The sequence below is a fragment of the Epinephelus fuscoguttatus genome, unplaced genomic scaffold, assembly GCF_011397635.1.
Source record: "Epinephelus fuscoguttatus unplaced genomic scaffold, E.fuscoguttatus.final_Chr_v1 AP022699.1".
In the NCBI taxonomy this organism is placed as follows: Eukaryota; Metazoa; Chordata; class Actinopteri; order Perciformes; family Serranidae; genus Epinephelus; species Epinephelus fuscoguttatus.
The window spans coordinates 812,259-824,625 of record NW_026057521.1 but is presented as its reverse complement, the minus strand read 5'-3'; the positions used below and the strand labels follow the sequence as shown (position 1 = coordinate 824,625).

Here is a 12,367-nt window from a genome sequence, read left to right as displayed (position 1 = left end):
TGCAGTATCTCATGGTTTAAATACTGCAGTACTTCATGGTGCAAATACTACAGACTACAGTACTTCATGGTTTAAGTACTACAGACTGCAGTACTTCATGGTTTAAGTACTACAGACTGCAGTACTTCATAGTTTAAGAACTACAGACTGCAGTACTTCATGGTTTAAGTACTACAGACTGCAGTACTTCATGGTTTAAGTACTACAGACTGCAGTACTTCATGGTTTAAATACTACAGACTACAGTAGTACATGGTTTAAATACTACAGACTGCAGTTCTTCATGGTTTAAATACTGCAGTATCTCATGGTTTAAATACTGCAATACTTTATGGTGCAAATACTACAGACTACAGTACTTCATGGTTTAAGTACTACAGATTGCAGTACTTCATAGTTTAAGTACTACAGACTGCAGTACTTCATGGTTTAAGTATTACAGACTGCAGTACTTCATAGTTTAAGTACTACAGACTGCAGTACTTCATAGTTTAAATACTACAGTACTTCATGGTTTAAATACTACAGACTGCAGTACTTCATAGTTTAAGTACTACAGACTGCAGTACTTCATGGTTTAAGTACTACAGACTGCAGTACTTCATAGTTTAAGTACTACAGACTGCAGTACTTCATGGTTTAAGTACTACAGACTGCAGTACTTCATGGTTTAAGTACTACAGACTACAGTACTTCATAGTTTAAATAGTACAGTACTTCATGGTTTAAATACTACAGACTGCAGTGCTTCATGGTTTAAATACTACAGTACTTCATGGTTTAAGTACTGCAGACTGCAGTAATTCATGGTTTAAATACTACAGTACTTCATGGTTTAAGTACTACAGACTGCAGTTCTTCATGGTTTAAATACTGCAGTATCTCATGGTTTAAATACTGCAGTACTTCATGGTGCAAATACTACAGACTACAGTACTTCATGGTTTAAGTACTACAGACTGCAGTACTTCATGGTTTAAGTACTACAGACTGCAGTACTTCATAGTTTAAGAACTACAGACTGCAGTACTTCATGGTTTAAGTACTACAGACTGCAGTACTTCATGGTTTAAATACTACAGACTACAGTAGTACATGGTTTAAATACTACAGACTGCAGTTCTTCATGGTTTAAATACTGCAGTATCTCATGGTTTAAATACTGCAATACTTTATGGTGCAAATACTACAGACTGCAGTACTTCATGGTTTAAATACTACAGTACTTCATGGTTTAAGTACTACAGACTGCAGTACTTCAAGGTTTAAATACTACAGTACTTCATGGTTTAAGTACTACAGACTGCAGTACTTCAAGGTTTAAATACTACAGTACTTCATGGTTTAAATACTACAGACTGCAGTACTTCATAGTTTAAGTACTACAGACTGCAGTACTTCATGGTTTAAGTACTACAGACTGCAGTACTTCATAGTTTAAGTACTACAGACTGCAGTACTTCATGGTTTAAGTACTACAGACTGCAGTACTTCATAGTTTAAGTACTACAGACTGCAGTACTTCATGGTTTAAGTACTACAGACTGCAGTACTTCATGGTTTAAGTACTACAGACTGCAGTACTTCAAGGTTTAAATACTACAGACTGCAGTACTTCATAGTTTAAATGATGACGTAATAGGCAGGTGGGCGTGGGGGCACGTGGATGGCAGAGGCTGTATGAAAGCACTCGTGTACCAGCTGAGTTCAGGTGGAGAACACCTGCACTGTAAACAAACCCACGTTCCCAGAAGAGACTGAGACTGTTCAAAGTTTATCCAGTTTGTCCAGAACCTCCAGTCCAGAGGAGACGAGTCAGGATGGAGACGGAGCTGCAGCTTGACTCCCGCTGTGCAGTGGACATGCAGTGAAATGTGCTGGGACCAGGACCGAGGTTTCGTCATGGGAGGTGGAAGAGGCTCCGGGTTCCTGGTTAATGGAGGATATTCACTTGAATCAAGGATGTCGCATCGATTCGTCAAGTGAAGTCTTTGTTTGCCGGAGTGTGAAAAGAAAGAAAGGAGAGTCCGCCCATCTCTTTACATCCACCAATCACAGCCCAGGGCCGATGATGCGGATGTGACGGAGTAGAGCTGGACGGGCTTTGGGTTTAGCTGAGGGCTGGAGCCAGGGGTCGTCAGGGACAGTGACCTGGGTGTGCAAAGAATCAGCGGCTGGAGCGGTGGCAGCGGGCAGATTTACCATAGTAATGTACAGTCCACTCATCCGTTTGCCAAAATTCTTAATTCAGTCAAAGGCTGTTTTTAAAAACTACCAGGCTCCAAAAACTGTTTGGTGAAGGCGGCTTAAAACCACGTAGGAGTCAGTTTATGGACGAACAAACCACGGCCTGCCACTTCTGTGGTGCGTCTCCTCATGTGTCTGTACAAGGACAACAGTGTCTCTGCAGGACAACAGTGTGTCTTTACAGGAGGACAGTGTGTCCACAGTGAAGAAGAAGAGACAGAGACAGACAGACAGACGAAGTGCGTTTTTCCTCAGTTTATTAGAAAAGTGGACATCTCTACAGAAGGACAATGTGTCTCTACAGGAGGACAATGTGTCTCTACAGGAGGACAGTGAAACAAAGCAACAGAAAAAGCTCCAGTAAGAAAATAAAAAACAACAACATCATGATGATGATGATGAAGGGCAGGGGGGGTTCCCATGGTAACACACAGGGGTGGAAGTGGGGGGGGAGGTGCAGGGGTAACCATGGTAACAGTGAGGTGGGGGGCGGGGTTTACTCTACTGTCCTCTGGTGACGGACAGTTTAACATCTGATGACCTCTGACACACACGATCTCACACACACACGTTACTGAAAGGCATCACACGCACACACACCATTATCACACACATACACACACACACACACACACACACACTCACACAAACACACACTGCGACACACACTCACACTCTGGTCCTGTGTGTGTGTTTCAGAGCGACCCGTCTGTCAGGTTCAGAACACTGATGATTACTGATTATTGATTATTGATCATATGATCAACGGTTTAAAATCTGATCTTTGATACAGGAAGTCTGATTCAGTCACATGACCTCGTGTCAACTGATCCAAGTGGTCTACCTACCTAAAACCAGTTAACACACTGAACTGAGTAAGTGCCATCATTGATCGATCAGCTGATCGTTAATCAATAACTGATCAAAAGGAAACATTGGACAGGTTCCCACAGAGATGTCTCCACATCGTCTCTGTTAAAACTCAGGTGTTAATGAGATATACAGGTACAGTCTGGTGCAGGTACAGTCTGGTACAGGTACAGTCTGACACAGGTACAGTCTGGCACAGGTACAGTCTGACACAGGTACAGTCTGGTACAGATAAAGTCTGGTACAGGTACAGTCTGACACAGGTACAGTCTGGTACAGGTACAGTCTGACACCGGTACAGGTACAGTCTGGTACAGGTACAGTCTGGTACAGGTACAGTCTGACACCGGTACAGGTACAGTCTGGTACAGGTACAGTCTGGTACAGGTACAGTCTGGTACAGGTACAGTCTGACACCGGTACAGGTACAGTCTGGTACAGGTACAGTCTGGTACAGGTACAGTCTGGTACAGGTACAGTCTGACACCGGTACAGGTACAGTCCGGTACAGGTACAGTCCGGTACAGTCTAGTACAGGTACAGTCCGGTACAGGTACAGTCTGACACCGGTACAGGTACAGTCTGGTACAGGTACAGTCTGGCACAGGTACAGGTACAGTCTGACACCGATACAGGTACAGTCTGGTACAGGTACAGTCCGGTACAGGTACAGTCCGGTACAGGTACAGTCTGACACCGGTACAGGTACAGTCTAATACAGGTACAGTCTGACACCGGTACAGGTACAGTCCGGTACAGGTACAGTCCGGCACAGGTACAGGTACAGTCCAGTACAGGTACAGTCTGGTACAGGTACAGTCTGACACCGGTACAGTCTGACACCGGTACAGGTACAGTCTAGTACAGGTACAGTCTGGCTCTGGTACAGGTACAGTCCAGTACAGGTACAGTCTGACTCTGGTACAGGTAAAGTCTGACTGGTGCAGGTACAGTCTGGTGCAGGTACAGTCTGGTGCAGGTACAGTCTGACACCGGTACAGGTACAGTCTGGTACAGGTACAGTCTGACACCGGTACAGATACAGTCTGGTACAGGTACAGTCTGGTACAGGTAAAGTCTGACTGGTGCAGGTACAGTCTGGTACAGGTACAGTCTGACACCGGTACAGGTACAGTCTGGTACAGGTACAGTCTGACACCGGTACAGGTACAGTCTGGTACAGGTACAGTCCGGTACAGGTACAGTCTGACACCGGTACAGGTACAGTCTAATACAGGTACAGTCTGACACCGGTACAGGTACAGTCTGGTACAGGTACAGGTACAGTCTGACACTGGTACAGATACAGTCTGGTACAGGTACAGTCTGACACTGGTACAGGTACAGTCTGACACCGGTACAGATACAGTCTGGTACAGGTACAGTCTGGTACAGGTACAGTCTGACACCGGTACAGGTACAGTCTGGTACAGGTACAGTCCGGTACAGGTACAGTCTGACACCGGTACAGGTACAGTCTGACACCGGTACAGGTACAGTCTGGTACAGGTACAGTCTGACACCGGTACAGGTACAGTCCGGTACAGGTACAGTCCGGTACAGGTACAGTCCGGTACAGGTACAGTCCGGTACAGTCTGGTACAGGTACAGTCCGGTACAGGTACAGTCTGACACCGGTACAGGTACAGTCTAATACAGGTACAGGTACAGTCTAATACAGGTACAGGTACAGTCTAATACAGGTACAGTCTGACACCGGTACAGGTACAGTCCGGCACAGGTACAGGTAGAGTCCAGTACAGGTAAAGTCTGGTACAGGTACAGTCTGACACCGGTACAGGTACAGTCTGACACCGGTACAGGTACAGTCTAGTACAGGTACAGTCCGGCACAGGTACAGTCCGGCACAGGTACAGTCTGGCACCGGTACAGGTACGGTCCAGTACAGGTACAGTCTGGTACAGGTACAGTCCGGCACAGGTACAGGTACAGTCTGGTACAGGTACAGTCTGACACCGGTACAGTCTGACACCGGTACAGGTACAGTCTGGCACAGGTACAGGTACAGTCCAGTACAGGAACAGTCCGGTACAGGTACAGTCTGGCTCTGGTACAGGTACAGTCCAGTACAGGTACAGTCTGGCTCTGGTACAGGTACAGTCCAGTACAGGTACAGTCCAGTACAGGTACAGTCTGACTCTGGTACAGGTAAAGTCTGACTGGTGCAGGTACAGTCTGGTACAGGTAAAGTCTGACTGGTGCAGGTACAGTCTGGTGCAGGTACAGTCTGACACCGGTACAGTCTGACACCGGTACAGGTACAGTCTGGCACAGGTACAGGTACAGTCCAGTACAGGAACAGTCCGGTACAGGTACAGTCTGGCTCTGGTACAGGTACAGTCCAGTACAGGTACAGTCTGGCTCTGGTACAGGTACAGTCCAGTACAGGTACAGTCCAGTACAGGTACAGTCTGACTCTGGTACAGGTAAAGTCTGACTGGTGCAGGTACAGTCTGGTACAGGTAAAGTCTGACTGGTGCAGGTAGAGTCTGGTGCAGGTAGAGTCTGACTCTGGTGCAGGTACAGTCTGGTACAGGTACAGTCTGACTGGTGCAGGTGCAGTCTGGTGCAGGTACAGTCTAGTGTATCATATGGAAAACATTTAAAAACACGAGGTGAGCGTTTGTCCCGACTTTGGTCCGGTTTCTATGATGACATCACATGACTTTACACCAATCACAACAAAGCTTTTGAACAGTTAATACTATTGATTCTGTCACAGAATAGCTGCTCCTGATTGGCTGGCAGCTGGCTGAGCTTACCTTCACCCTCACCTGTCCCTCTTCTTCTTCTACTCTCCCTAATATCACCTGCAGCAGGAAGTCATCATGGCCGCCACGCTCAGAGCTTCACTTCCTTTCTGAACAACAACTTTCGGAGTTACAAACAGGCGAGATACAAACAGGTATGCTACATACAGGTGTATAGGCTACACCTGTATGTTACACACCCGTGTGTAGCACAGATGTCTAACATACACGAGTGTGTAAGTCACTTATTTGACACGTCTATGTATAACACACCTCTGTGTGACTCACCTGTGTGTTTTGAGCTGTGTCAGTGTGTAACACACCTGTATGTATGTGTGTGTGTGTGTGTGTGTGTGTGTGTGTGTATTAGACAGCATCAGTGTGTCTGGTCCGTGTCAGACTCCTCATCTGTCTCGTCCTCTGAAACACACACACACCTGTCTCACACACTCTCCGTATCTCTTTCTCTCATCCAGCTGCAGCTCTTCGTTTCTACTCGTCATCCTCCTCCTCTTCATCTTCATCCTCTCCCTCATCATCCTCCTCTTCCTCTCCTCCCTGAGCTGAGGAGCCAGGATTCCTGCTGGCGTACGTTCCGCCGCCACGGTACGCCACCATGTCCTGTCAGAAACACACGGGAAATTCATTATTGATAAACATTAATGTGTTCATCAGTGACTACACACAGACACTAGGCCCGCCCCCGGCAGTCGACCAGAAAGGTCATTAGTCAGCAAGATTTCATTGGTCGCTTAGTCGCAGAGAAAAAACACAAACATGAAACTCTATTAGGAGCTGCACCTTGTCATAATAAATCCAAACCTACATGACGTATCATGTGAAACATGGAAGTAGCTACATGCCCATTAGCCCACAGCGTCATTAACAGGCGGCTCGCTCAGTGTGTGACGTGCACTTGGAGATAAAATATAGGCCTATATTAATGAAGGTTCATTAGTACGGTTTGTATTTCTCTGTAATGTAGCACAGTGTTAACAATGTTACTGATACTATTCTTTCTCACACCTTCAACTCAAACCACCAAAATATATCATTTCATCATTACATTCATATCAGAAACATGCAGGAGACTAGTCCACTGATGGACCCTGATGAGGACTGATGGTCCACTGATGGACCCTGATGAGGACTGTCGGTCCACTGATGGACCCTGATGAGGACTGTCGGTCCACTGATGGACCCTGATGAGGGCTGTTGGTCCACTGATGGACCCTGATGAGGACTGCTGGTCCACTGATGGACCCTGATGAGGACTGCTAGTCCACTGATGGACCCTGATGAGGACTGCTGGTCCACTGATGGACCCTGATGAGGACTGCTGGTCCACTGATGGACCCTGATGATGACTGCTGGTCCACTGATGGACCCTGATGAGGACTGTCGGTCCACTGATGGACCCTGATGAGGACTGCCGGTCCACTGATGGACCCTGATGAGGACTGCCGGTCCACTGATGGACCCTGATGAGGACTGTTAGTCCAGTGATGGACCCTGATGAGGACTGCCAGTCCACTGATGGACCCTGATGAGGACACGCACATGTCTTCTACCTGACAGACAGGTGTATTTACAACCACAGTAACTACACACTGAACACACACCTCATGCTCTCTGTCACTACACTAACCACAGTCAAAAACCTGTCTCTGTGTCTCTGTCACTGACCCGGTCGTATTTCTCTCGTAGTTTCTGGGCCTTCTCCTCGTAGGGCAGTTTCTCAGACTGGGACAGTTTGCTCCACATCTCTCCCAGTTTCTTGGCACAGTCTCCTATAGACAGACCAGGAAACTGCTGCTTCACACTGGGACGGTACTCACTGCAGAACACAAAGAACGCAGACCTGCAGACAGACAGACAGACAGGTTAACCATTAGTGTGAATAAAGGTCTGTTGTGATGAGCCTCAGCCTGATCACAGATCAGTTCACCATCAGAGAGCGTCTCCTGATTGACAGACCAGAGGACCCTCAGCTGTACGTCTCAGTGTGTGCTGCCCTCTGCTGGCAGACATCAGTCACACACCGATCAGCCAGAACGTTAAACCCACTGACAGGTGAAGTGGACAACACTGATCTTCTTGTTACAGCACAATATTATGCTGGGAACCCTTTGGGTCCTGATATTTATGTTGATGCTACTTGATGTGCTCCACCCACCCTAACACCGTTACAGACCAAACCCCCCATGGCAGCAGCACTTATCGATGGCAGTGCCCTCCAGCAGGACAATGCACCCTGCCACACCACAAAAGCTTCTTACGACCCCAGGAACAGCACAAAGACCTCAAGGTGTCGACTTTGCTCCAAAATACCACAGATCCCCATCTGATTGAACATTTGAGGGACGTGTTGGTACCCCAGAGGTACCTCTGATCCAAGGTGGGTGCTCCTTGGGTCAGACTTGGTTCTGACCTGTTAAGGCATGGACACGTGATCTCTAGAGGGTGTCCTCTGGTGTCTTCAGATCTTTTGAGTCCCCTGGGTTGTGAGGTGGGGTACCAACATGTCCCACAGATGTTTGTTCAGACTGGGATCGAAGGAAGGAATTGGAGATCAGGTCTGAGCTCTTTGTCACTTTCCTTGGACCATTCCTGAGCATTTTTTGTGGTGTGGCATGGCGTATTGTCCTGCTGGGGGGGGCACAGCTATGAGGAGTGCTGCTGCCATGAGGGGGGGTGGGGGTGGGGGTGGGGGGTTACCTGGTCTGCAGCGGTGCTTAGGTGGGTGGAGCGTGTCAGGTGGCAACCACAAGAACAAAGAACCCAAGATTTCCCAACAGAACATTGTGCTGTGACAAGATGATCAGTGTTGTTTGGCTGATCGGTTTATAGCTCTGTGTGTGTGTGTGTGTGTGTGTATGTGATGTCTTACGGGGGTCTTTTGGGAGCATTGGGGTCTTTCCTCTTGCGCCCCCTCTTTCCAAAGCCCTTGGGGGGGATGTAGTCTCTCATCTCTCTGTTGTAACGCACCTTATCAGCCTTTGCCATGTCCTCAAAACACTTCTTATCACTGGCTGTCAGAGCCTGAAACACACACACACACACACACACACACACACACACACACACACACACACAGAGTCAGAACCTCATGTGAGCTCTGTCAGTAGATAAATCACCTGTGGTAAAGGTCAAAGGAATAAAACATGTGGTACTGGTTCAGGTGAGACTCCACAGGTGGAAACTGGTGTTTTATAATGAAACTTGAATGGAATCAAAACAGAGGTTGTCCTGTTCAGTCGCCCTGGTCTGGTTCAGGTCCTTGCCAGATCCCTGGGCCCACTAGCACCTTACATGGCACCCCACGCTAGGAATCTTGGTGTGATTATTGATGGTGCTTTTAAGCTAGACAAACAGGTCAGCTCAGTGGTCAAGTCTAGCTTTTTTCAGCCGAAGCTTTTAGCCAAAGTTAAACCCTATCTTAGCCAGAAAGACCTCGATAAAGTTATCCATGCTTTTATTACCTCTCACTTAGATTACTGTAACTTCCTGTACATCGGCATTGAGCAGTCAGAGCTTAACCGTCTGCAGCTTGTTCAAAATGCAGAGCATATAACTCTGGTGCTCTCTTCACTTCACTGGCTTCTGGTTAGGTACAGGATTGATTTTAAGATTCTTTTATTTGGTTTTAAGTCTCTGAATGGGCTGGCTCCGGAATACCTATCTGACCTTAAGTTGCATCAGCCCTCCAGAGCCCTCAGATCAGCAAATAAGGTGGTCTTGGATGTTCCTCGATCACTCTTAAAAACCAGAGGAGGTCAAACCTTTGCAATCGCGAAAGTCACCAATTTCACCTCTCTGCGGTTTCTGTGAGAAACACTTTGATGATAAGTAACGTCACTAAAACAGCCTTCTTTCACCTTAAAAACATTTCTCGCCGCTGCCCTTCACTCTCTCGCAATGCTGCCGAAGCTCTGATTCACGCCTTCATTCCATCCCACCTTGACTATTGCAATAGCATCATTTATGGCCCAACCTCCAAACTCCTCAATAAACTCCAATATATCCAAAACTCTGCCGCCCGCCTCCTCACTCACACCCGCTCCTGCGACCACATCACCCCTGTCCTTCAGAACCTCCACTGGCTCCCTGTTCCACAACGCATCCACTTCAAACTCCTCCTACTCACCCATAAAGCCCTCCACAACCAGACCCCCTCTTACCTCACAGACCTGCTCCACCCTTACACCCCTTCCTGCAGCCTCCGCTCTTTCAATGCCAACCTTCTCACCGTCCTAAAGACCAAGCACAGCACCTGGGGGGACAGAGCCTTCTCCGTTGCTGCCCCCACCCTCTGCGAACTCCCTCCCAAAACACATCCGTGACTGCACTGACCTCCCATCATTCAAATCACTACTCAAAACTCACCTGTTCCGTTCTGCTTTTCATGTTTAGCTACTTTTATTCATTTGTTTTTTCACTCCTGTTGCTATTCTTTGTCTTCGATGTCTTTTGCTGAAAATTGCTTTTTGATGGGTTTGAACTGTCTCTATAAAGTGACTTTGAGAACTTTGAAAAGCGCTTCATAAATAAAATGTATTATTATTATTATTATTATTATTATCGTCAGGTGACATCACAGATCTTATGTTCACCATCACAGTGATGAGGTGAGTCTCTATGGACACGTGGACAATGAGTTTAACGCAACCTGTCAGAGTTTAACACATCAGGGACGCAGGACACGGACCCACAAACATCACTGACTTACTAACATAGAAGGGACGCAGGTTTGAATCTCATTTCCATACACGTGTGCTCATGTCTCATTATAGAAGACGCTGGTTTTATACATCACATGCAGTTACTCAGTGTTTAACAGCTGATTCCATTTTTGTGGTCAAACTCCGACACTGTTAGTTTTGTGTCCTGCTGAGGGCACAAGCTGCGAGGAGAGAACATGATTTATAGACGTCATGTGAGGAGATGAATTATTTAATAAAGGGGCTCAACACCAGCTGGACAGACGAGGGAGCACCACACTTTATTATCCACACATCAATAAAACAATCTGACTTACTGATTTGAGTTTTTTAAAGTCAGTTGGAGAAATCTTTTGTTAGAAACACGATGACTTTAGATCTGTGGTCTCTTCTGATGGGATCATCACCACGCTCACACTCTGACCTCCTGATGTCAGCTCCATCAGGTGGGAACACTTCAGCAGGACTCAGAGATGAACAGTGTTTAGAAGACTCTGCCTGTCTGTCCTCACCCACCTGTCTGTCTGTCCTCACCCACCTGTCTGTCTGTCCCCACCCACCTGTCTGTCTGTCCCCACCCACCTGTCTGTCTGTCCTCACCCACCTGTCCGTCTTACCTTCCATCTCTCGGAGCATTTCTTGGAGAACTCGGCAAAGTTGACCGACTGCTCAGGGTTCTTCTTCCGGTGTTCCTCTCTACACGTCTGGACGAAGAAGGCGTACGCCGACGTCTTCCCCTTCGGCTTGTTGACGTCTTTACGCATCATACTGGCGGCCTGACAGACAGACAGACAGACAGACAGATGGGTACAGATAAAAAAAGGAGAATGACTGATCTGACTGAACTGATTAATTAGTTCATTTGCATTGTTTTCAGTAGTTGTGTTTGTTTTTTATTTCAGTGTGAACAGAATATACAATCTATAACATGATCAATAATCAGTTATTACATCATGCTGACTCTTTTTTCATCATTGATCAGTGTAGATAATAATTGTTGATCATTTCGTGAGTACCGCTCAGCTGATGGTGACGCCTGAGACAAAACATCTGAAACACGCTGGCTGCATGTTATTGATCATCATGCTGATCATATGTTACAGCTGATCTGGTGTCTCGGAGCAGAGACAGATGTCCACACGTGTCCCCAGGAGACGTCTTCAGACGCAGTTAATACATCATGTACAACAAAGGAAAGCAACTGGATGAAGGAGGTTAAGTGATGATGATGATGAAGAACACTGGTGGTGATATTTTACACTCAGTGTGGACAGAAGGAGACGCAGACAGATTGTTTAGTAAGATGACTGCATAGTGTTGACGCTGACACCACCCGCTGATGAAAGGATGAATCAAAGTGAAAATCATAAACGAAGTGATTAAATCTTTATTCAGTTTAAATTCATACATGTGAAGTGAGGGGTGAAAACATTTGGGTGGACTGACCCTTTAACCTGAGAGGCTGCTTTTGTTCACAATCTGAATTTAACCTTGTCAAATGTTTAAACATGTTTTATTAAAAATCAGATTTGACCACAGAGCACATCAACTTCCTCCGTCACACCGCGTCCCGTTAACGGCCCGTTACATGGTGAAATAACGGTCCTCCGGCGGTGTAACGGGCTGATTGAGAATAACAAAGAGAACAAAGTGAGGATCCATTTTCTCAGCCGGGGAGCCCGGAGGCCCACCGACCCACACCGGACCTTCTGTCGGCCCGGGACTGTGCCGGGACATCCCGCCGGGGCCGGAGCCGGT

At 46.9% G+C, this 12,367-nt stretch overlaps 2 protein-coding genes across 2 annotated transcripts; one reads left to right on the top strand and one right to left on the bottom strand.

The window, feature by feature from the left end:
* The first annotated feature begins 1,820 nt into the window (after positions 1-1,820).
* On the top strand, positions 1,821-5,655 carry LOC125885347 (putative per-hexamer repeat protein 5). Its single transcript, XM_049570830.1, has 12 exons — positions 1,821-1,867; positions 2,392-2,607; positions 3,693-3,730; positions 3,899-3,914; positions 3,969-4,064; positions 4,119-4,188; positions 4,263-4,338; positions 4,421-4,550; positions 4,611-4,664; positions 4,919-5,286; positions 5,343-5,488; positions 5,543-5,655. The coding sequence occupies exons 1-12, from the start codon at positions 1,821-1,823 to the stop codon at positions 5,573-5,575; spliced, it is 1,290 nt and encodes a 429-aa protein (XP_049426787.1). The 3' UTR covers positions 5,576-5,655.
* LOC125885362 (high mobility group protein B2-like) lies at positions 4,550-11,425 on the bottom strand. The gene is made up of 4 exons (XM_049570857.1): positions 11,227-11,425; positions 8,779-8,930; positions 7,575-7,749; positions 4,550-6,509 (listed from the first exon to the last, which is right to left on the bottom strand). The coding sequence occupies exons 1-4, from the start codon at positions 11,374-11,376 to the stop codon at positions 6,381-6,383; spliced, it is 606 nt and encodes a 201-aa protein (XP_049426814.1). The 5' UTR covers positions 11,377-11,425; the 3' UTR covers positions 4,550-6,380.
* Between the last annotated feature and the right edge of the window lie 942 nt (positions 11,426-12,367).

Bases quoted from the DNA above. Each gene is read 5' to 3' on its own strand.
- LOC125885347 (XM_049570830.1), top strand. From the start codon at position 1,821: ATGGAGACGGAGCTGCAGCTTGACTCCCGCTGTGCAGTGGACATGCA. The intron at 2,608-3,692 runs GTAAGAAAATAA...ACACCGGTACAG, and splicing joins AAGCAACAGAAAAAGCTCCA to GTACAGTCTGGTACAGGTAC. The intron at 5,287-5,342 runs GTAAAGTCTGAC...TGACTGGTGCAG, and splicing joins ACAGTCTGACTCTGGTACAG to GTACAGTCTGGTGCAGGTAC.
- LOC125885362 (XM_049570857.1), bottom strand. From the start codon at position 11,376: ATGATGCGTAAAGACGTCAACAAGCCGAAGGGGAAGACGTCGGCGTAC. The intron at 8,931-11,226 runs GTAAGACGGACA...TGTGTGTTTCAG, and splicing joins AATGCTCCGAGAGATGGAAG to GCTCTGACAGCCAGTGATAA. The intron at 6,510-7,574 runs GTCAGTGACAGA...TGTTTCTGACAG, and splicing joins TACGAGAGAAATACGACCGG to GACATGGTGGCGTACCGTGG.